Genomic DNA, 18,478 nt, shown 5'->3' with positions numbered 1-18,478 from the left:
TGTAGTACTGTAGTAGTCACTAGTGTCCTGTTGAACACTCCCCTGGTACTATAGTACTGTAGTGTCACTAGTGTCCTGTTGAACACTCCCCTGGTACTGTAGTAGTCACTAGTGTCCTGTTGAACACACCCCTGGTACTGTAGTAGTCACTAGTGTCCTGTTGAACACTCCCCTGGTACTGTAGTAGTCACTAGTGTCCTGGTGAACACTCCCCTGGTACTGTAGTAGTCACTAGTGTCCTGTTGAACACTCCCCTGGTACTGTAGTAGTCACTAGTGTCCTGTTGAACACTCCCCTGGTACTGTAGTACTGTAGTAGTCACTAGTGTCCTGTTGAACACACCCCTGGTTCTATAGTAGTCACTAGTGTCCTGTTGAACACTCCCCTGGTACTGTAGTACTGTAGTAGTCACTAGTGTCCTGTTAAACACTCCCCTGGTACTATAGTAATGTAGTAGTCACTAGTGTCCTGTTGAACACTCCCCTGGTACTGTAGTAGTCACTAGTGTCCTGTTGAACACTCCCCTGGTACTATAGTAGTCACTAGTGTCCTGTTGATCACTCCCCTGGTACTATAGTAGTCACTAGTGTCCTGTTGAACACTCCCCTGGTACTATAGTAGTCACTAGTGTCCTGTTGAACACTCCCCTGGTACTGTAGTACTGTAGTAGTCACTAGTGTCCTGTTGAACACACCCCTGGTTCTATAGTAGTCACTAGTGTCCTGTTGAACACTCCCCTGGTACTGTAGTACTGTAGTAGTCACTAGTGTCCTGTTAAACACTCCCCTGGTACTATAGTAATGTAGTAGTCACTAGTGTCCTGTTGAACACTCCCCTGGTACTGTAGTAGTCACTAGTGTCCTGTTGAACACTCCCCTGGTACTGTAGTAGTCACTAGTGTCCTGTTGAACACACCCCTGGTACTATAGTAGTCACTAGTGTCCTGTTGAACACTCCCCTGGTACTGTAGTACTGTAGTAGTCACTAGTGTCCTGTTAAACACTCCCCTGGTACTGTAGTACTGTAGTAGTCACTAGTGTCCTGTTAAACACTCCCCTGGTACTATAGTACTGTAGTAGTCACTAGTGTCTTGTTAAACACTCCGCTGGTACTGTAGTACTGTAGTAGTCACTAGTGTCCTGTTCACAATACTGAGCCCAGGCTAGCTGTACTGAGCTGGTTACGTAGTGTCCTGTTCACAACACTGAGCCCAGGCTAGCTGTACTGAGCTGGTTACGTAGAGTCCTGTTCACAACACTGAGCCCAGGCTAGCTGTACTGAGCTGGTTACGTAGTGTCCTGTTCACAACACTGAGCCCAGCCTAGCTGTACTGAGCTGGTGTTGTTATGCATACACCATAGCTGCTGGAGTGGACAATGTACTGTCAAAAGAAAGGGCAGCACAGTACAGCTAGCCTGGGTTCAGTGTTGTGAACAGGACACTATGTTACCAGGTCAGTACAGCTAGCCTGGGCTCAGTACAGCTAGCCTGGGCTCAGTGTTGTGAACAGGACTCTATGTTACCAGGTCAGTACAGCTAGCCTGGGCTCAGTGTTGTGAACAGGACACTATGTTACCAGGTCAGTACAGCTAACCTGGGCTCAGTGTTGTGAACAGGACACTATGTTACCAGCTCAGAACAGCTTAGGTCGACACGACAATGTACAGCTAGCCTGGGCTCAGTATTGTGAACAGGACTCTATGTTACCAGGTCAGTATAGCTAGCCTGGGCTCAGTGTTGTGAACAGGACACTATGTTACCAGGTCAGTATAGCTAGCCTGGGCTCAGTGTTGTGAACAGGACACTATGTTACCAGGTCAGTACAGCTAGCCTGGGCTCAGTGTTGTGAACAGGACACTATGTTACCAGCTCAGAACAGCTCAGGTCGACACGACAGTGTGAAAAGGGAAAACGTCACATCTGCGCTAACGAATCCTCTTCTCTTGTCTCACAGGGAGCAGTGAAGATGGAGAGAGGCAGTGAAAGAAGGATTGAAGGGGTCTTCTCCATGACAGGAAGGAGTATACCTCCTCTCCTAGTATGACTACCAGGTGTTCAGACCTGGGATCTCAAGGACCTGATGACCCTGTATGAGCCAATGCCTTGTATCGTAGTGACACAACATCTACATTCCAAATGACAGCCTATTCCCTATGTGTCCTGGTCAACAATAGTGGAAAACATAGGGAACAGGGTGCCATTTCGGATGCAGACAAACACCTTAAATGGTTCCTTCTCTTACTTTGTATTATTACTCCAGAGAGAGACAGAGAGATAGCTGTAGGAACGACGACAGAGTCCTGAGAGGACCACAACCAAGCAGTATGTGACTGATAATATAGATGTATTAGAGATATATAACATCTACACTTATGACAATTATTAATAAATTATTTGCTCAAATCACCATTGACGTTCAGTAGCATCAAGTCATTTGGGGAAAAGGAAAAAGAGACAAAAAAATAAGAAAAAATGACAGACTTGGTCTCATTGCTGCTCTCTCATTGGCTGCTTTGGTCCTCCATCTGCTTGCTCATCGGCTGGTTGGATCTTCTAGAACAGTGTTACAGTGCTTCCCTGGAGCCATTGAATAACGGCTGATGACTGCCCCACAGGAAGCTGCTCTCTGTGGGGGTTCAAAGATGAAGATAACCCCCCCTTTACAAATGACAGAGGAATAGGGGTGGGGGTACTGCGAAACCTACTGTGCCCCCTTGACAAAGCCACAGGAAGGTGGACAGTCTTGCTGATGTTTTAGTTCAGGGATAAAATTATTATTATTATGATGTTACACCATAGCATTGAATATGTGTTTCTGATTGGCTTGAAGGGCATTCTAGAGCGTGCATTATTTCCGTATAACTCACGGTATATTTGCACGATAGAAAGGTTCGTTCTTACATGTTATATGTTTGAGTTGCTTTTGAAAGCAAAAGTTCAATTGAAAACATTATTGGCATGTTTGAATTCGATTTTCATAATGGCGAACTAATGGCGAACTAATGGCGAACTAGGACTGATGGTTTCTAGCAGAAAATGTGTTCAATTATAGCCCTGGTATAAAAGGGATAATCAACTTGGGGCTCTATGCATACTGGAAAAGTGGAAAGGCAGCTGGAACACACCTTCCACATCGTTTGGTTGATTATCTGGTTGATTATCCCTTACATAACAGATCATTAGAGCCAGAGCCCTGTTGAAATCTATGTATGTTATAATATATATGGCTCTGCTTACAACTTGGTAACACTGTTATGTGTCTGTTTCACAGTTCTTTGTAACGTTAGTTACTCCTCTCCTTACAAAAAAAGGTTGCCGTTTTGAAACTGCAGTAAAAGTGCAGTAACTGCAGTCAGTCAACTGTGGTATTTTGGATGCAGTAATTACAGAATAACTGCAGTGTACTGCAGTTGAACCTCAGTTATACTGCAGTTACACTGCCAAATGACGGCAGTAAAAAAAAAAAGTTATTTTGGACACAGTTTTTGCAGCAAACTGCAGTTATACTGCACTCTAATGGCAATCTTTTTTGGTAAGGGTCCTCCCTCTCTCTGGTCAATGAAGACCTCCACATCTGTTCAACATTCACTTCCTCCATTAGAATTATTATGCCAGTTGAGAAGCTCTAAAGTAGATGTATTTCGGGTTTGAAGCCGTGAAAATTGGAACACATTTTTTTGTACTGAACAAAACCTGATAAGAGGGCCATTTCAGCCGAGCGTTGTAGGAGCCTGTTCGTAGCACCACCTATAGATCAATGTTGAAAATACTTCTACTGTACCTGCATTTACGTTTCAGGTCACCCCTGTGTTGGGTCTACATGACTGAAATATAAGGCGGAGAACACTGTTTTGTAACGTTAATGTAGTGGATCTGTTACAGCATAGATCCATGAGGGTCGTGTTCCTTAGGGGGGAAAAGGGGGGAAAAGTACTGAAATGAGGGTGAAACTATCTGGACTTAAAATGATATATATATATATATATATTTAACTAGGCAAGTCAGTTAAGAACAAATTCTTATTTACAATGAAAGCCTACCGAGGAACTGCCTCGTTCAGGGACAGAATGACAGATTTTACCATATCAGCTCGGGGATTCGATCCAGCAACCTTTCGGTTACTGGCTCTAACCACTAGGCTACCTGCTGCCCACTTGTCCGACTTGTCCAATAAGACACGCTCATTAACGTTTTTCATTGCAAAACCTTTTCCGTTAAGTGCCCTAATGAACGTGACCCAGGATCCCTGTTTGTGTCTGTCCCTGGAAACTCAAGGGTCAGTTGATAACAAAACATTATTAGTGCATTATAATGCATTATAAAGGACACTATAAAGCATTATACATTACTGTCTAGCCCATGTAATGATTCATACAGTAGCTTTGCTCACGTTTCATTTAACCAGCGATACAATGAGTGGTGACAGAGGGAGGGAAAAGAGGGATGAATAGAAGAAAGAGATTTGCATCCTAAAATGGCACCCTATTCCCTTTATAGTGCACTACTTTTGACCAGGACCCAATGGGACCTTTATAGTAGACTACTTTCGACCAGGGCCCATAGAGCATTTGGGACGCCACCCAGGTGAAGCCACAGCCAAACTGGTTTGGTCATAATATCTCTTCTGGACGGTTTTCCTGGACACAGATGAATCGTAGTCCTGGACTAACAAACACTTTCAATAGAGAATCACCATTAAAATAGGTTTTGAGACCAGGACTTATTCTGTGTCTGGGAAACCAGCCCTGTATGTTTAAATGCAAGAGCGCCTTTCAATTCAACTACATGGCTATACTATATCTGTCATGAAGCTGTGATTGTCACCGGTCTACCTACACCATCTAAAGCAGGTCTATTTTATTACATGTAAGAGATGGTTATCTGTACAGGTGTTCAAGGTGTACAGACATTGCAACAGGACAGTTACAGATTGACACATCTCACATAATAATGTATGAATGTTATCAACATGTTTCAAGATCATTTGACTTGGTTTTACTACTGCTGTACCCTCTCCTCTCCTTCCGGGGCCACGTATCAGGAGTGCTGACTTAGGATCAGTTTGGCCTTTTAGATCGCAATAAATAAGATCACACAGGCAGGACCTGATCCTAGATCAGTACTCATTCTCTAAGACATTTGATACATACACTGCCCTGATTCTCCTGAGTCACTACAAGGGCCAACTCTATGTTTTCTCTCTCTGCCTGCCTTTTAAGTTTTTCACATTCTGCAAGAAGAGAGACTTTTCCCCTAGTATTTCTTATCTACCAATATGAGTATATTTCTGAAATGGCATCATATTCTCTGTATAGTGCGCTAAGAAAAATACTCATATTTGTGCACTACATAGGGAATATGGGCCATTTCAGTCACCACTTTAAAACCTCTATGGGATCGGTGTCCCCACAATGGGGTTGAGCTAATGTGATTAGCATGACGTTTGAAGTAACAGGAAGATTTCCCAGGACATAGACATATCTGATATGGCCAGAAAGCTGAAATTCCTGTTAATCTAACTGCACTGTCCAATTTACAGTAACAGTGAAAGAATACCATGCTATTGTTTGAGGAGAGTGCACAGTTCTTTACTTGAAAATGTATCAATAAACCAATTAGACACATTTGGGCAGACTTGATACAACAATTTGAACAGTAATGCGATGGTTTATCGGATCAGTCTATAACTTTGCACACTTTGCACCATCGTATTTCAGACACCACTTTAAAGTAATCCACTGCAGCCAGATTGTGGAGTTACTCACCTTCTCCTCTTCGCTCTCTGTGGAGCATAAGTCCTCAACCAGTCCATGCCGGCTTGTCTAAATAGTGGCGGTGCGTAAACATAGCACTTACCACAAATTCCTTGTTTTCCCTGTGTTTGCCATATTGTACATTGCTTTTGTCATTAGCACAATATACATGATCCCGATTTTAGCTTCAAGGCGGCGGCCATTTTGAAAATCCTAAAAGGTAGATTGAGCTGATTTAATGGCACACTAAAACATGTCGCGCGCCATAGTTTTGAAACACAGTGGATAGTGCTAAAACAATTATGCCATATCTGAATTCTGCCATCTTCATGCACGTTGGCCATTTGCCAAAGAGAAAGGACAACAATAACCAATGGCTAAGCTAAATAGACAATTGAAATGAGTTGAGAGTTGAGTAGGTGAGATGGGTTGGTCCGTACACCAGTAGTAACACCATCATGGACCCCAGAAAGAGTAGCTGCTGCTTTTGCAACAGCTAATGGGGATTCTAATCAAATACCAAATACTAAATCATCATCACTCTATAGATCCATTCTAGCCTGGTCCCAGATCTGCTGGTGCTCTTTCCAACTCATTGTCAAGCCAAACATTTGACATAGAAATTCCACAAGGTGTTGGTAAGAGAGCAGAAAGAGACTGGCATCCAGGCTAGTTCCATTCCTCAAGGCCTATGTCTCAGTTTCATGGCTGTCGTGCTAAAGTAGAATTCAAGACAAATAAATCAAGACAGTTTTGTTTCCCCTCTTGTGTCTGTCACATGTATTGCTTCGTTTGCTGTAATTAATGAATGTGATTATAGGTGCCTGAGCAGTTGAGCAAATGAATCAGCTGCATTCCCACTTTGTATGTTTTTGCACCCTCACATTTTTGGACCAGAAAAGTATAATGACCCATTGGGTAATTTGTCAACACGCTTGTCGTCTTTAGCAACCTGGGAATCAGTGAAACACTCCTTGACCAGAGGCCCCAGGTGATCCACCACTGCCGGGCAGCACATTGTCCTCATAGAGAAAATAAATGAACTTCATCCTTGCTACTGTTCTATGATGAAGAGTCTCTCCCTTCTCATATAAAGTTAGGATTCATGAGATACCCTGTAAGAGCTTTAGTGCACAAGCCCCTTCAGTGTCATACATGTAAAAGATTTGGTCATGTGTCAAGTGTGTGCAGAAGGGAAGAGTATTGTATGCCAAATTAATGGAAATGCTGCAACTGTGGAGGTGAACATGTGCCTGAATTCCTGGAGTGCCCTGTTAGGGTGAAGGAGAATGCGGTGGTAAGGGTAAGTAGTGTCCTGTTAGGGTGAAGGAGAATGCGGTGGCAAGGGTAAGTAGTGCCCGTTTAGGGTGAAGGAAAATGCGGTGGTAAGGGTAAGTAGTGCCCGGTTAGGGTGAAGGAGAATGCGGTGGTAAGGGTAAGGAGTGCCCTGTTAGGGTGAAGGAGAATGCGGTGGTAAGGGTAAGTAGTGTCCTGTTAGGGTGAAGGAGAATGCGGTTGTAAGGGTAAGTAGTGTCCTGTTAGGGTGAAGGAGAATGCGGTGGTAAGGGTAAGTAGTGTCCTGTTAGGGTGAAGGAGAATGCGGTTGTAAGGGTAAGTAGTGTCCTGTTAGGGTGAAGGAGAATGCGGTGGTAAGGGTAAGTACTGCCCTGTTAGGGTGAAGGAGAATGCGGTGGTAAGGGTAAGTAGTGTCCTGTTAGGGTGAAGGAGAATGCGGTGGTAAGGGTAAGTAGTGTCCAGTGTGTCTCTTATCTGGAGGCAGTGAGAGAATTGGAAGGATGGAGAATAAACAATGGTAGTAGAGCAAACAAGACCAGTGAAGGCTTCTCATCAACCGAGGAATAGTGAAATGCTACATGGTAAAAAGGGGGACTTTGTAATATGTATTGCAATGGTCAGAAACTGTACAGCACAAGCGGAGAAGAAATCTAAGAACATTGGAATGAATCATTGTGAATGCCGCCCCGCAGAACGTTTTGGGGGGGGGGGGGGGGGGGGCTGTGCTGAGTCTGTGCAAGAGACCCTGTCAGTGAATGTATGGCCATCACGGAACCCTGAGCCTGTGTATGGATGTATTTTGGAGTCAACTGTGATTGAAAAAGTGGGATTGGTTCTTAGTTGACGTGTTTTATTTGGTATGATCTCATTTTTCCCATATCCCATGTTTTTTATTTCAATACCACTACCAGCTGGTGGCGATAATGTGCCATTAACATTGGATACCAACCGCGGTTAAACACCATCGAAGAAGAGTACGTTGTGTTCCAAGTGGCTCTTGGGTAAAAGTAGGCAGTAGCAGACAACAGGATTCTTGAAAAGGGGTGTTGAACGTTTTCTTGACTTATAGATCAGGTAAACTCTTTGCAAATAATTTTTCTGAAGTAAGGTCAGCCTACATGAGACGTTTATTTGTCACAATTTAAATCGTTTTCTGATATTTAATTAGATGTTTGATTGCTCTGGTGTAATGTTTATCTGAACGCTATGACAAAGGAATAACTGTTGCCTACACATTTCTTGTCATGTGAAGAAACAGTAGCTTCCTTGATGAATTTGGTAAGTTTGGCTGCTTTTTAACAGTAGTGAATAGCTCAGCTGAATACAATTATACGTTCAGTTAACTTTTAACATTATATCTCTGCTGTGTGGTATAAAAAAAGTGAGTTTGGTTAACTAACAGTAGCCTATAGCTCTACTGTATAAAATGTATTGGTCTAGTTTTCATAATCTTTGATCTTCCACATCAATGCGTTACATTTGAACAGCTGGACAAAATAAACCATGGCGGTAATTAAAGCTGGACAAAGTAAACAATGGCGGTAATTAACTTGTGGGATATTTTGTCCTTCAACAAAGTAACCTTCTAGCCTATCGTACACAATGCTCTGGGTAATTACCCACTATGCTGTTTACTTTGTGCATCTAGCCTACTTCATATCTCGGAGTCTACCTTTAAACTCAGAATATGCTATTCTGTTATTTTGACTCTTTTGAATGTTTTTCTTTTACTAATGTTTCTTGATTCCTTCCTAAATATTTATTAGACTGTTTGTATAGGCCTACCTCAAGTCCCGGCAGTGTGTCAAGGCCCGTATTTTGAGAGGGTGGAGCTCCTCGTTGCGGTTCTGCTCCTTGTTCTAGCGTCTCCTAATCTCTCCTCCTAACACGTATGAACCCAGAACTTCGTCGAGCAGCTGACCAATTACGTGAGACTTTAGTTCTGGATTAATCAAGATTAGCTCAGTGGTGAGAGATGTGGTCAACTCCACTGAATGCTCAATCAAAGGTTCTGAACATAAGACAGTGTTATCAGTTACAAGTGTTATCAGTTTTGACATTTGTACTAAGAGTAAAAAATATATATACCACTTCCAAAGTGCTGAAATTATTTTCTATGTACAATACCTCCTGCGTTCACCAGGACAGAGCTAGTTCATCCCCCTCCACCCTGCCAGAGTGCCAGGGTCGTAACTCTCCCAGTAGGCCTTACTGCTAAATCTAAAGAGGGTGTCTGTGTGGCTGGTCGACTGCAGGAAAACACCAGGGCAGAGTAGAACTTCGAGAGGGGGACACGAGAAGGAAGGAGATGGAGATTTGATTTCATCAAGTAAGAACAATGGGGTGTGTGGATTAGACTACAATCTGCAACTTCTGTTAATTGATAGATACAAAATATGCTGTATATTTATGATAATATTTGTTTAGGGACCCATATTTCCAAAACCTAGTTATTCAATGTCTTTGTTTCACAGGGGACACCCCTAACCGTCGTTCTCTCAGTAGGGGGGACTTATCATCTGGGGGGCCTCAAAAACATCATGATGCTGACGAGACAGAGAATAATCTCACCCGATCAGAACATCTCAAGAAACCCCAGCAGAGACGTACAGGGAATAAACCTCACCACTACTGCTCTGACTTTGGGAAGCGGTTCACTACACAAAGTTCCTTAATTCACCAGCGGAGTCACACCTGAGGGAAACCATACCGCTGCCCTCAATGCGGGAACTATTTTGCTGCATCTAACGTCATAAAATATCATCTAAGAGTCCATACAGGAGAGAAACCGTACTACTGCTCTCAGTGTGGAAAGAGGTTTGCTGCATCTAACACTTTAAAATCTCATCTGAGAATCCATACAGGAGAGAAACCGTATAGCTGCTCTCAGTGTGGGAAGAGTTTCACGTGTCGAGGGGGTCTTAAAGTACACAGAAGAAGCAATACAGGAGAGAAACCTTACAGATGCTCACAGTGTGGGAAGAGTTTCACTGCTTCTCACACCTTAAAATTTCATCTGAGAATTCATAGAGGGGAGAAGCCTTACCCCTGCCTTGATTGTGGGAAAGGTTTTGTTAGTGCAGGAGCCTTAACCGTACACCAGTGTGTACACACAGGAGAGAAGCCTTATAGCTGTGATCAGTGTGGAAAGTGCTTTTCTGTTTCAGAAAAACGAACTATACACCAGCGCATACACAGTGGAGAGAAACCTTATAGTTGTGATCGGTGTGGGAAATGCTTTGCTCAGTCAGGAGAGCTGACTACACACCAGAAAACACACACTGGAGTGAAGCCTTATAGCTGTGATCAGTGTGGAAAGAGATTCAGTCAATCAGGGACACTGAATTCACACCAGCGAACACACACTGGAGAGAAGCCTTATGTCTGTCTATGTGGAAAGAGCTTTTCTCATTTAGGGCCAATGAAAAAGCACCATAAAGCAACAATATGCCATATTTCATCTCCCTCCTATCCAGTTCCAGATCCCTAAATACATGTGAAATAGAAAACATCTAGTGAATAGTCATATCCATCTCCCATTCTTAGACAGTTGACTTAGTCTGATCACCATGGTAACCTCTGCAGCATAATATGCAGCTCTGATCTAGGACCAGGTCTCCACTGTGTCTATGTATTATCACACATTGTGTTTTTAAATGGATCATTGTCATCATTGAAGATGTCATAATGAACCTGTGTGTGTGTGGGGGGGGGGGGTTGATAATTGTCTTCTTTCATATACTATTATTAAATAAAGTGGAGCAGTGGTCTAAGACCATCTCAGTCTTCGACCACGAGGCATCACTACAGACAACCTGGTTCGAATCCAGACTGTATCACACGTGATTGGGAGTCCCATAGAGTGGCGCACAAATGGCCAAGCGTCGTCCGAGTTTGGTGGGTGTACGCCGTCATTGTAAATAAGAATTTGTTCTTAACTGACTTGCCTAGTTAAATAAATGTTAAATAAAATACATGTAGAATAATGTTTCAACAGTAGTGTGTATTCAATTGATCAATAAATTCAATCCATTATCTTCTGAACAACTTCTGCTTATTTCTACACTTAATTATTTATTCACTAAATTTATTAAAATGCTCCTAAAACTGTAATACATTATGCATTACATAATTATATCCATGAAAAACAATATAAACGCAAAAAGTAAAGTATTGGTCCCATGTTTCATGTGCTGAAATAAAAGGTCCCATAAATGTTACATGTGCACACATCATTTTTGTGCAGAAATTGTTTACATGCCTATCAGTGAGCATTTCTCCTTTGCCAAGATAGTGCATCCACCTGACAGATGAGCACTCTGGAGAAGATTTTCATCAAGGTTCTCTCTGTTCTTTGCTCCGTTCATCTTTCCCTCGATCCTGACTAGTCTTCCAGGCCCTGCCGCTGAGCAACAACCCCACAGCATGATGCCAAAACAACACATCACCATAGGGATGGTGTTATGTTTCCTCCAGACGTGACGCTTAGCATTCAGGGCAAAAAGTTCAATCTTGGTTTCATCAGACCAGAGAATCTTGTTTCTCATGGTCTGAAATTCCTTAAGGTGCCTTTTTGGCAAAGTCCAAGCGGGCTGTCATGTGCTTTTACTGAGGAATGGCTTCCGTCTGGCCACTCTACCATACAGGCCTGATTGGTGGAGTGCTGCAGAGATGGTTGTAGAAACATCTCCAGGATGATCAACGGAAACGGGATGCACCTGAGCTCAATGTTGAGTCTTAGAGTAAAGGTGCTGAATACTTATGATGCAAATAAGGTATTTCTGTTGTATATTGTTATTAAATTTCCCTCAAAAAATGTAAAACCTGATTTCACTTTGCCATTATGCAGTAGATTGATGAGGGGGAAAATGTATTTAATCCATTTTAGAATAAGGCTGTTACATAACGAAGTGGAAAAAGTCAAGGGGTCTGAATACTTTCTGAAGGCACTAAAAGTCGACCTCCTTAATTATTTATATCAACAACAACAAAATTGCACTTACTCTATGCACACTCACTAGACTACCCACACACTCACTAGACTACCTACACACTCACTAGACTACCCACACACTCACTAGACTACCCACACACTCACTAGACTACCCACACACTCACTAGACTACCCACACACTCACTAGACTACCCACACACTCACTAGACTACCCACACACTCACTAGACTACCCACACACTCACTAGACTACCCACACACTCACTAGACTACCCACAAACTCACTAGACTACCCACACACTCACTAGACTACCCACACACTCACTAGACTACCCACACACTCACTAGACTACCCACACACTCACTAGACTACCCACAAACTCACTAGACTACCCACACACTCACTAGACTACCCACACACTCACTAGACTACCCACACACTCACTAGACTACCCACACACTCACTAGACTACCCACACACTCACTAGACTACCCACAAACTCACTAGACTACCCACACACTCACTAGACTACCCACACACTCACTAGACTACCCACACACTCACTAGACTACCCACACACTCACTAGACTACCCACACACTCACTAGACTACCCACACACTAGACTACCCACACACTCACTAGACTACCCACACACTCACTAGACTACCCACACACTCACTAGACTACCCACACACTCACTAGACTACCTACACACTCACTAGACTACCCACACACTCCCTAGACTACCCACACACTCACTAGACTCCCCACACACTCACTAGACTACCCACACACTCCCTAGACTCCCCACACACTCACTAGACTACCCACACACTCACTAGACTACCCACACACTCCCTAGACTACCCACACACTCAATAGACTACCCACACACTCACTAGACTACCCACACACTCACTAGACTACCCACACACTCACTAGACTACCCACACACTCACGCCAACACACACACTACATTCGCTCACACACACAAAACACACATGCAAATGGGCCCCACACATAGTAACACAATAATAAGGCTATATACAAGGAGTAGCAGTACCGAGGCAATGTGCAGGGGAACAGGTGATTGAGGTAATGCAGTATGTACATGTAGTAGGGGTAAAAGGGACTAGGCCATCAGGACATAATAAACAGAGTAGCAGTACCGAGGTAATGTGCAGGGGAACAGGTGATTGAGGTAATGCAGTATGTACATGTAGTAGGGGTAAAATGGACTAGGCCATCAGGACATAATAAACAGAGTAGCAGTACTGAGGTAATGTGCAGGGGAACAGGTGATTGAGGTAATGCAGTATGTACATGTAGTAGGGGCAAAAGGGACTAGGCCATCAGGACATAATAAACAGAGTAGCAGTACCGAGGTCATGTGCAGGGGAACAGGTGATTGAGGTAATGCAGTATGTACATGTAGTAGGGTTAAAAGGGACTAGGCCATCAGGACATAATAAACAGAGTAGCAGTACCGAGGCAATGTGCAGGGGAACAGGTGATTGAGGTAATGCAGTATGTACATGTAGTAGGGGTAAAAGGGACTAGGCCATCAGGACATAATAAACAGAGTAGCAGCAGCATATTTGAAGAGTGTGAAAGTGTCTCTTTTTTTATTTAGCAAATATTTCTCACTTTTTTAACCCTTCATTGTTAGGAATGGGCTCGTAAGTAAGCATTTCACTGTAAAGTCTACACCTTTTCTGTTTGGAACAAGTGACCAATAAAATGTGATTTGATTTGAGTAGCAGAGGAGGATGGGTACAGGGCGAGGGATCCTCCAGAGTGATTAGGAATAATATGTGTTTCAGTAAGGTTGGTTTCTTAGTGTTCATAACCATTGCTATCAACTGTACCGCAGAAATTGAATTTAAGTCACATAAAATATGTTGTGGTGGCAGCTGCAGAGAAGTACTTGGGATTACATGATTTTAACGCGGAAGAATTGCAGGGAGTGTTCTGTTTTTCATGAGGGTTAAATTGGCAGGTATTTTTTCTATCACCAAGTATAATGGATTGTACAGTAGGTGGCAACATGCACCTCTAACGTTTGTTTGCTGACCTCCATAAATACTATTGAAGAAGAACTTCACGTTGGACCAATAGTTTTTATAACTAACCCAAGATAGACCACAGCCTGTTGTTTCCAATGTGAGCAAATCGAACAAGCAAAACATGGGCAGAGCTAACATTGGCTGGTTCTAGCATGTATTTGCATATTTCGGTTAGGAAACGCCTACTCTTGTGCGCATGTGCAATAACTAAATTCGATGCACTCCTAAACAACGCACTTTAAAAAAACTTTCGCAAACGGTAAAGTCTATCAAAGTTAGTCCTATCTGTTCGTAACAGATTTTAGTTTTGGAAACAAAAAACTGCACTGAGATCAAATGAGCAAAATGTCGGCCAAAATCCATCTCGCTCCATCTTCTCTCACTGCCAGCCACTGGGCTTCCTCTCACCACCATATTTGGTAGTGAGTGGAAACGCAAACCGGATGCTTCACATTTATACCTCCAGTGAACTATCTATGTCATTGTTCTCTCTGTGACTGGACTCTCGAAGAGATCCGTTCGAAGTGGCTTTCAGGTAGACAACAGCAGAGAACAGGATTATTGGAAATGGGATGTTGTTGAATGTTTTCTTGGCTTTTATAGCTCAGGTAAAATCTTATCCAGGATCTTACTGAAGTAAGATTAGCCTACATACATTTGAATCGAGTTTTGATATTTAGATAGACGTTTGATTGCTCTGATCTAGCTGTTTCAGTTGTAGACTTGAGACTGGAATTGCCTGCGTTAATGCCATAATAGTTATCTGAACGCTGTGACAAACAACGTAACTATAGCGTACACATTTCTTGAAGAAACGTTGAAGAAAGAATAGCGTCCACAATGTATCGGGTAAGTTTGGTTGCCTTTTGTTAGCAATATAGACCTACTGTGGTCAGTGTGGTGTTAGAAATATCTAGGCCTAGTTTTCACATTTGATCGTCCACTTCTATGTGTTCCATTTGAACAGCTAACGTTAGCTAGACAGTGGTGGAAAATGTACTAAATTCTCATACTTGAGTAAAGATATCTTTGTAGAAATGACTCGGCTAAAAGTGAAAGTCACCGAGTAAAATATTACTGGAGTAAAAGTATTTGGTCTTAAATATACTATCCTGCTAAGCATTCGAAATGTAACTAGTACTTTTGGGTGTCAGGGAAAATGTATTGAGTAAAAAGTACATTATTTTATTTAGAAATTGCTGGAGTAAAAATTGTCAAATGTAAAGTTGAGCCACCCCTTGTTTATAGGAAACTTTGCACAAAATTGTGTGACCAAATATGTAGGAAGAGGTCATTTGTGGCTGTGGTAACTAATGACAACCATAAAAGTCTAAATTGGCTATACTGTAAAAATTGCTGAAAAATATAGAAAGAATACTATTTCCCTTGAAGTAGTGATGCTGAATGTAAAACATTGCTAAACTTACCCCACTCTCCCACACTTTAAAGTAGTACTCCGGTGATTTATATATTTTTTTTAAATAAATGTTATTGTTGAAAAGCAATATCCCAACTATAGATACAGTGAAGTACACACTTTACTGATGTCATCGGCCCCTTCCTTGCTTGAGGAACAATACAATTATTTAACACAGGTTTAACACCTAACACAAACATTGTACTTTTTAAACACTTAGCATAGACTAAGCCCTGTTGTTACCTCATATCCCAGCTGGGAAGAAAACACTCCATTTGCTCAAAGTGCCATTGGCTCAACTTACCCAAGGCAAACATGTTGACTATATTAGCCCACACAGCTACAAGGATGCATTTTCATGCTAGGTTTAGGAACTCAACGCTTATTAAGACCCCAACTGATGTATAGAACAATCTTAAAATTGTCAACTTTGGTTAAGATACAAGCACCATTAAACCTCTAAGCCAAATTCAGTTTTTTGGACCTAACTTGCTTACCACTTTTTTCATGTGTTTTCTTTCTTCACAGACTCTATGAAATGATGACCTCTTCCTAAATATTTGGTCAAATTATTAATTTTGTGTATGGTTTCCTAGAAACAAGGCAGACTCACTCTCCCCTACAGTAATATGGATAAAAACATGGCACTATTTCCAAAGTTATTATAGTACACATACATTTATTTGTAACTAGGCTATAGTGGTACAATGTCTTATGGGACAGTTAATACTAAAAACTTCTTTAGTATGTGCCATTACAGTTGAACTATTTAAAGAACAAAGAAAAACATATTTTGTACATAATGTTGCTGCTACCGTCTCTTTTGACTGAAAATAAATAACTTCTGGACATCAGAACAGTGAATATTAGCTTCTTCTTTTCTTTAACGGGTCCGATGATCCCGACATGAAGAACATACTGCTTTCCTGGGAACTTGCCCAAATCCCCATCATTTGCGTGAAAAGAAGACAGAGAAAAAGTGGGTTGCCTTCGGAGAATTCGTAGGCGATCGAATAAACTCCCTCTGCCTTCCGTTCTACTAGCTAATGTGCAATCATTGGAAAATAAAATCAATGACCTACAAGGAAGATTAAACTACCAACGGGACATTCAAAACTAATATCTTATGCTTCACGGAGTCGTGGCTGAATGACGACATTATCAACATACAGCTGGCTGGTTATATGCTGTATCAGCAGGATAGGACAGCGGTGTCTGGTAAGACAGGGGGTGATGGACTATGTATATCTGTAAACAACAGCTGGTGCATGACATCTAAGGAAGCCTCAAGGTTTTGCTGGCCTGAGTTAGAGTACCTCATGATATGCTCTAGACCACACTATCTACCTAGAGTTTTCATCTGTATTTTTGGTAGCTGTCTACATACCACTACAGACTGATGCTGGCACTAAGACCGCACTCAATGAGCTGTATTCAGCCATAAGCATACAGGAAAATGCTCATCCAGAGGCGGTGCTCCTAGTGGCCGGGGACTTTAATGCAGGGAAACTTATCTGTTTTACCAAATTTCTATCAGCATGTTAAATATGCAACCAGAGGGAAAATAATTCTAGACCACCTTTACTCCACACACAGAGACAAAGCTCGCCCTCCATTTGGCAAATCTGACGATAATTCTATCCTCCTGATTCCTGCTTACAAGCAAAAATGAAAGCAGGAAGTCAATAAAAAAGTGGTTAGATAAAAAAGTGGTTAGATGAAGCAGATGCTAAGCTACAGGACTATTTGCTAGCACAGACTGGAATATGTTCCGGGATTCTTCCGATGGCATTGAGGAGTACACCACATCAGTCATTGTCTTCATCAATAAGTCACGGACCAGGATGTCTTGCTCCCAGGCAGACTAAACAACTTTTTTGCCCGCTTTGAGGACAATACAGTGCCACTGACACGGCCTGCAACGAAAACATGCGGTCTCTCCTTCACTGCAGCCGAAGTGAGAAAGACATTTAACGTGTTAACCCTCGCAAGGCTGCAGGCCCAGACGGCATCCCCAGCCGCGCCCTCAGAGCATGCGCAGACCAGCTGGCCGGTGTGTTTACGGACATATTCAACCAATCCCTATACCAGTCTGCTGTTCCCACATGCTTCAAGAGGGCCACCATTGTTCCTGTTCCCAAGAAAGCTACGGTAACTGAGCTAAACGACTACCGCCCCGTAGCACTCACATCCGTCATCATGAAGTGCTTTGAGAGACTAGTCAAGGACCATAACACCCTCCACCCTACCTGACACCCTTGACCCACTCCAATTTGCTTACCGCCCAAATAGGTCCACAGACGATGCAATCTCAACCACACTGCACACTGCCCTAACCCATCTGGACAAGAGGAATACCTATGTGAGAATGCTGTTCATCGACTACAGCTCGGCATTCAACACCATAGTACCCTCCAAGCTCGTCATCAAGCTCGAGACCCTGGGTCTCGACCCCGCCCTGTGCAACTGGGTACTGGACTTCCTGACGGGCCGCCCCAGGTGGTGAGGGTAGGCAACAACATCTCCTCCCCGCTGATCCTCAACACTGGGGCCCCAACGGGGTGCGTCTGAGCCCTCTCCTGTACTCCCTGTTCACCCACGACTGCGTGGCCATGCACGCCTCCAACTCAATCATCAAGTTTGCGGACGACACAACAGGGTAGGCTTGATTACCAACAACGACGAGACGGCCTACAGGGAGGAGGTGAGGGCCCTCGGAGTGTGGGTGTCAGGAAAATAACCTCACACTCAACGTCAACAAAACTAAGGAGATGATTGTGGACTTCAGGAAACAGCAGAGGGAACACCCCCCCCATCCAATCGATGGAACAGTAGTGGAGAGGGGTAGCAAGTTTTAAGTTCCTCGGCATACACATCACAGACAAACTGAATTGGTCCACTCACACAGACAGCATCGTGAGGAAGGCGCAGCAGCGCTCTTCAACCTCAGGAGGATGAAGAAATTCGGCTTGTCACCATAAAGCCACTCAC

The 18,478-nt window shown here is 42.9% G+C and overlaps 3 protein-coding genes across 6 annotated transcripts in view; all 3 read left to right on the top strand.

Annotated features, from left to right (window-relative positions):
• LOC116359940 (serine/threonine-protein kinase LMTK1) overlaps positions 1–6,513 on the top strand; it is a 74,016-nt gene extending 67,503 nt beyond the window's left edge. For all 3 annotated transcript variants that reach the window (XM_031814055.1, XM_031814056.1, XM_031814057.1), the window contains one exon: positions 1,955–6,513. In XM_031814055.1, the coding sequence (XP_031669915.1) occupies positions 1,955–1,983 (29 nt within the window). In that variant the 3' untranslated portion in view covers positions 1,984–6,513. The remainder of the gene's footprint in view (positions 1–1,954) is intronic.
• Positions 6,514–9,747: 3,234 nt separating this feature from the next.
• LOC109879904 (zinc finger protein 239-like) lies at positions 9,748–10,662 on the top strand (the record flags this gene model as incomplete). Its single annotated transcript, XM_020472102.2, has 1 exon — positions 9,748–10,662. A coding segment is annotated over one exon (792 nt), but the record flags the coding sequence as incomplete, so codon positions are not given.
• Positions 10,663–14,544: 3,882 nt separating this feature from the next.
• Positions 14,545–18,478, top strand: part of LOC109879897 (zinc finger protein 2 homolog) — a 53,292-nt gene continuing 49,358 nt past the window's right edge. For both annotated transcript variants that reach the window (XM_031814363.1, XM_031814362.1), the window contains exon 1: positions 14,545–14,919. In XM_031814363.1, coding sequence (XP_031670223.1) covers positions 14,911–14,919 — 9 coding nt within the window. In that variant the 5' untranslated portion in view covers positions 14,545–14,910. The remainder of the gene's footprint in view (positions 14,920–18,478) is intronic.

The sequence above is a fragment of the Oncorhynchus kisutch genome, unplaced genomic scaffold (genome assembly GCF_002021735.2).
Source record: "Oncorhynchus kisutch isolate 150728-3 unplaced genomic scaffold, Okis_V2 Okis06b-Okis10b_hom, whole genome shotgun sequence".
Classification (NCBI taxonomy): domain Eukaryota; kingdom Metazoa; phylum Chordata; class Actinopteri; order Salmoniformes; family Salmonidae; genus Oncorhynchus; species Oncorhynchus kisutch.
The sequence above is the reverse complement of the archived record's forward strand: the minus strand, read 5'-3'. Positions and strand labels throughout refer to the sequence as shown.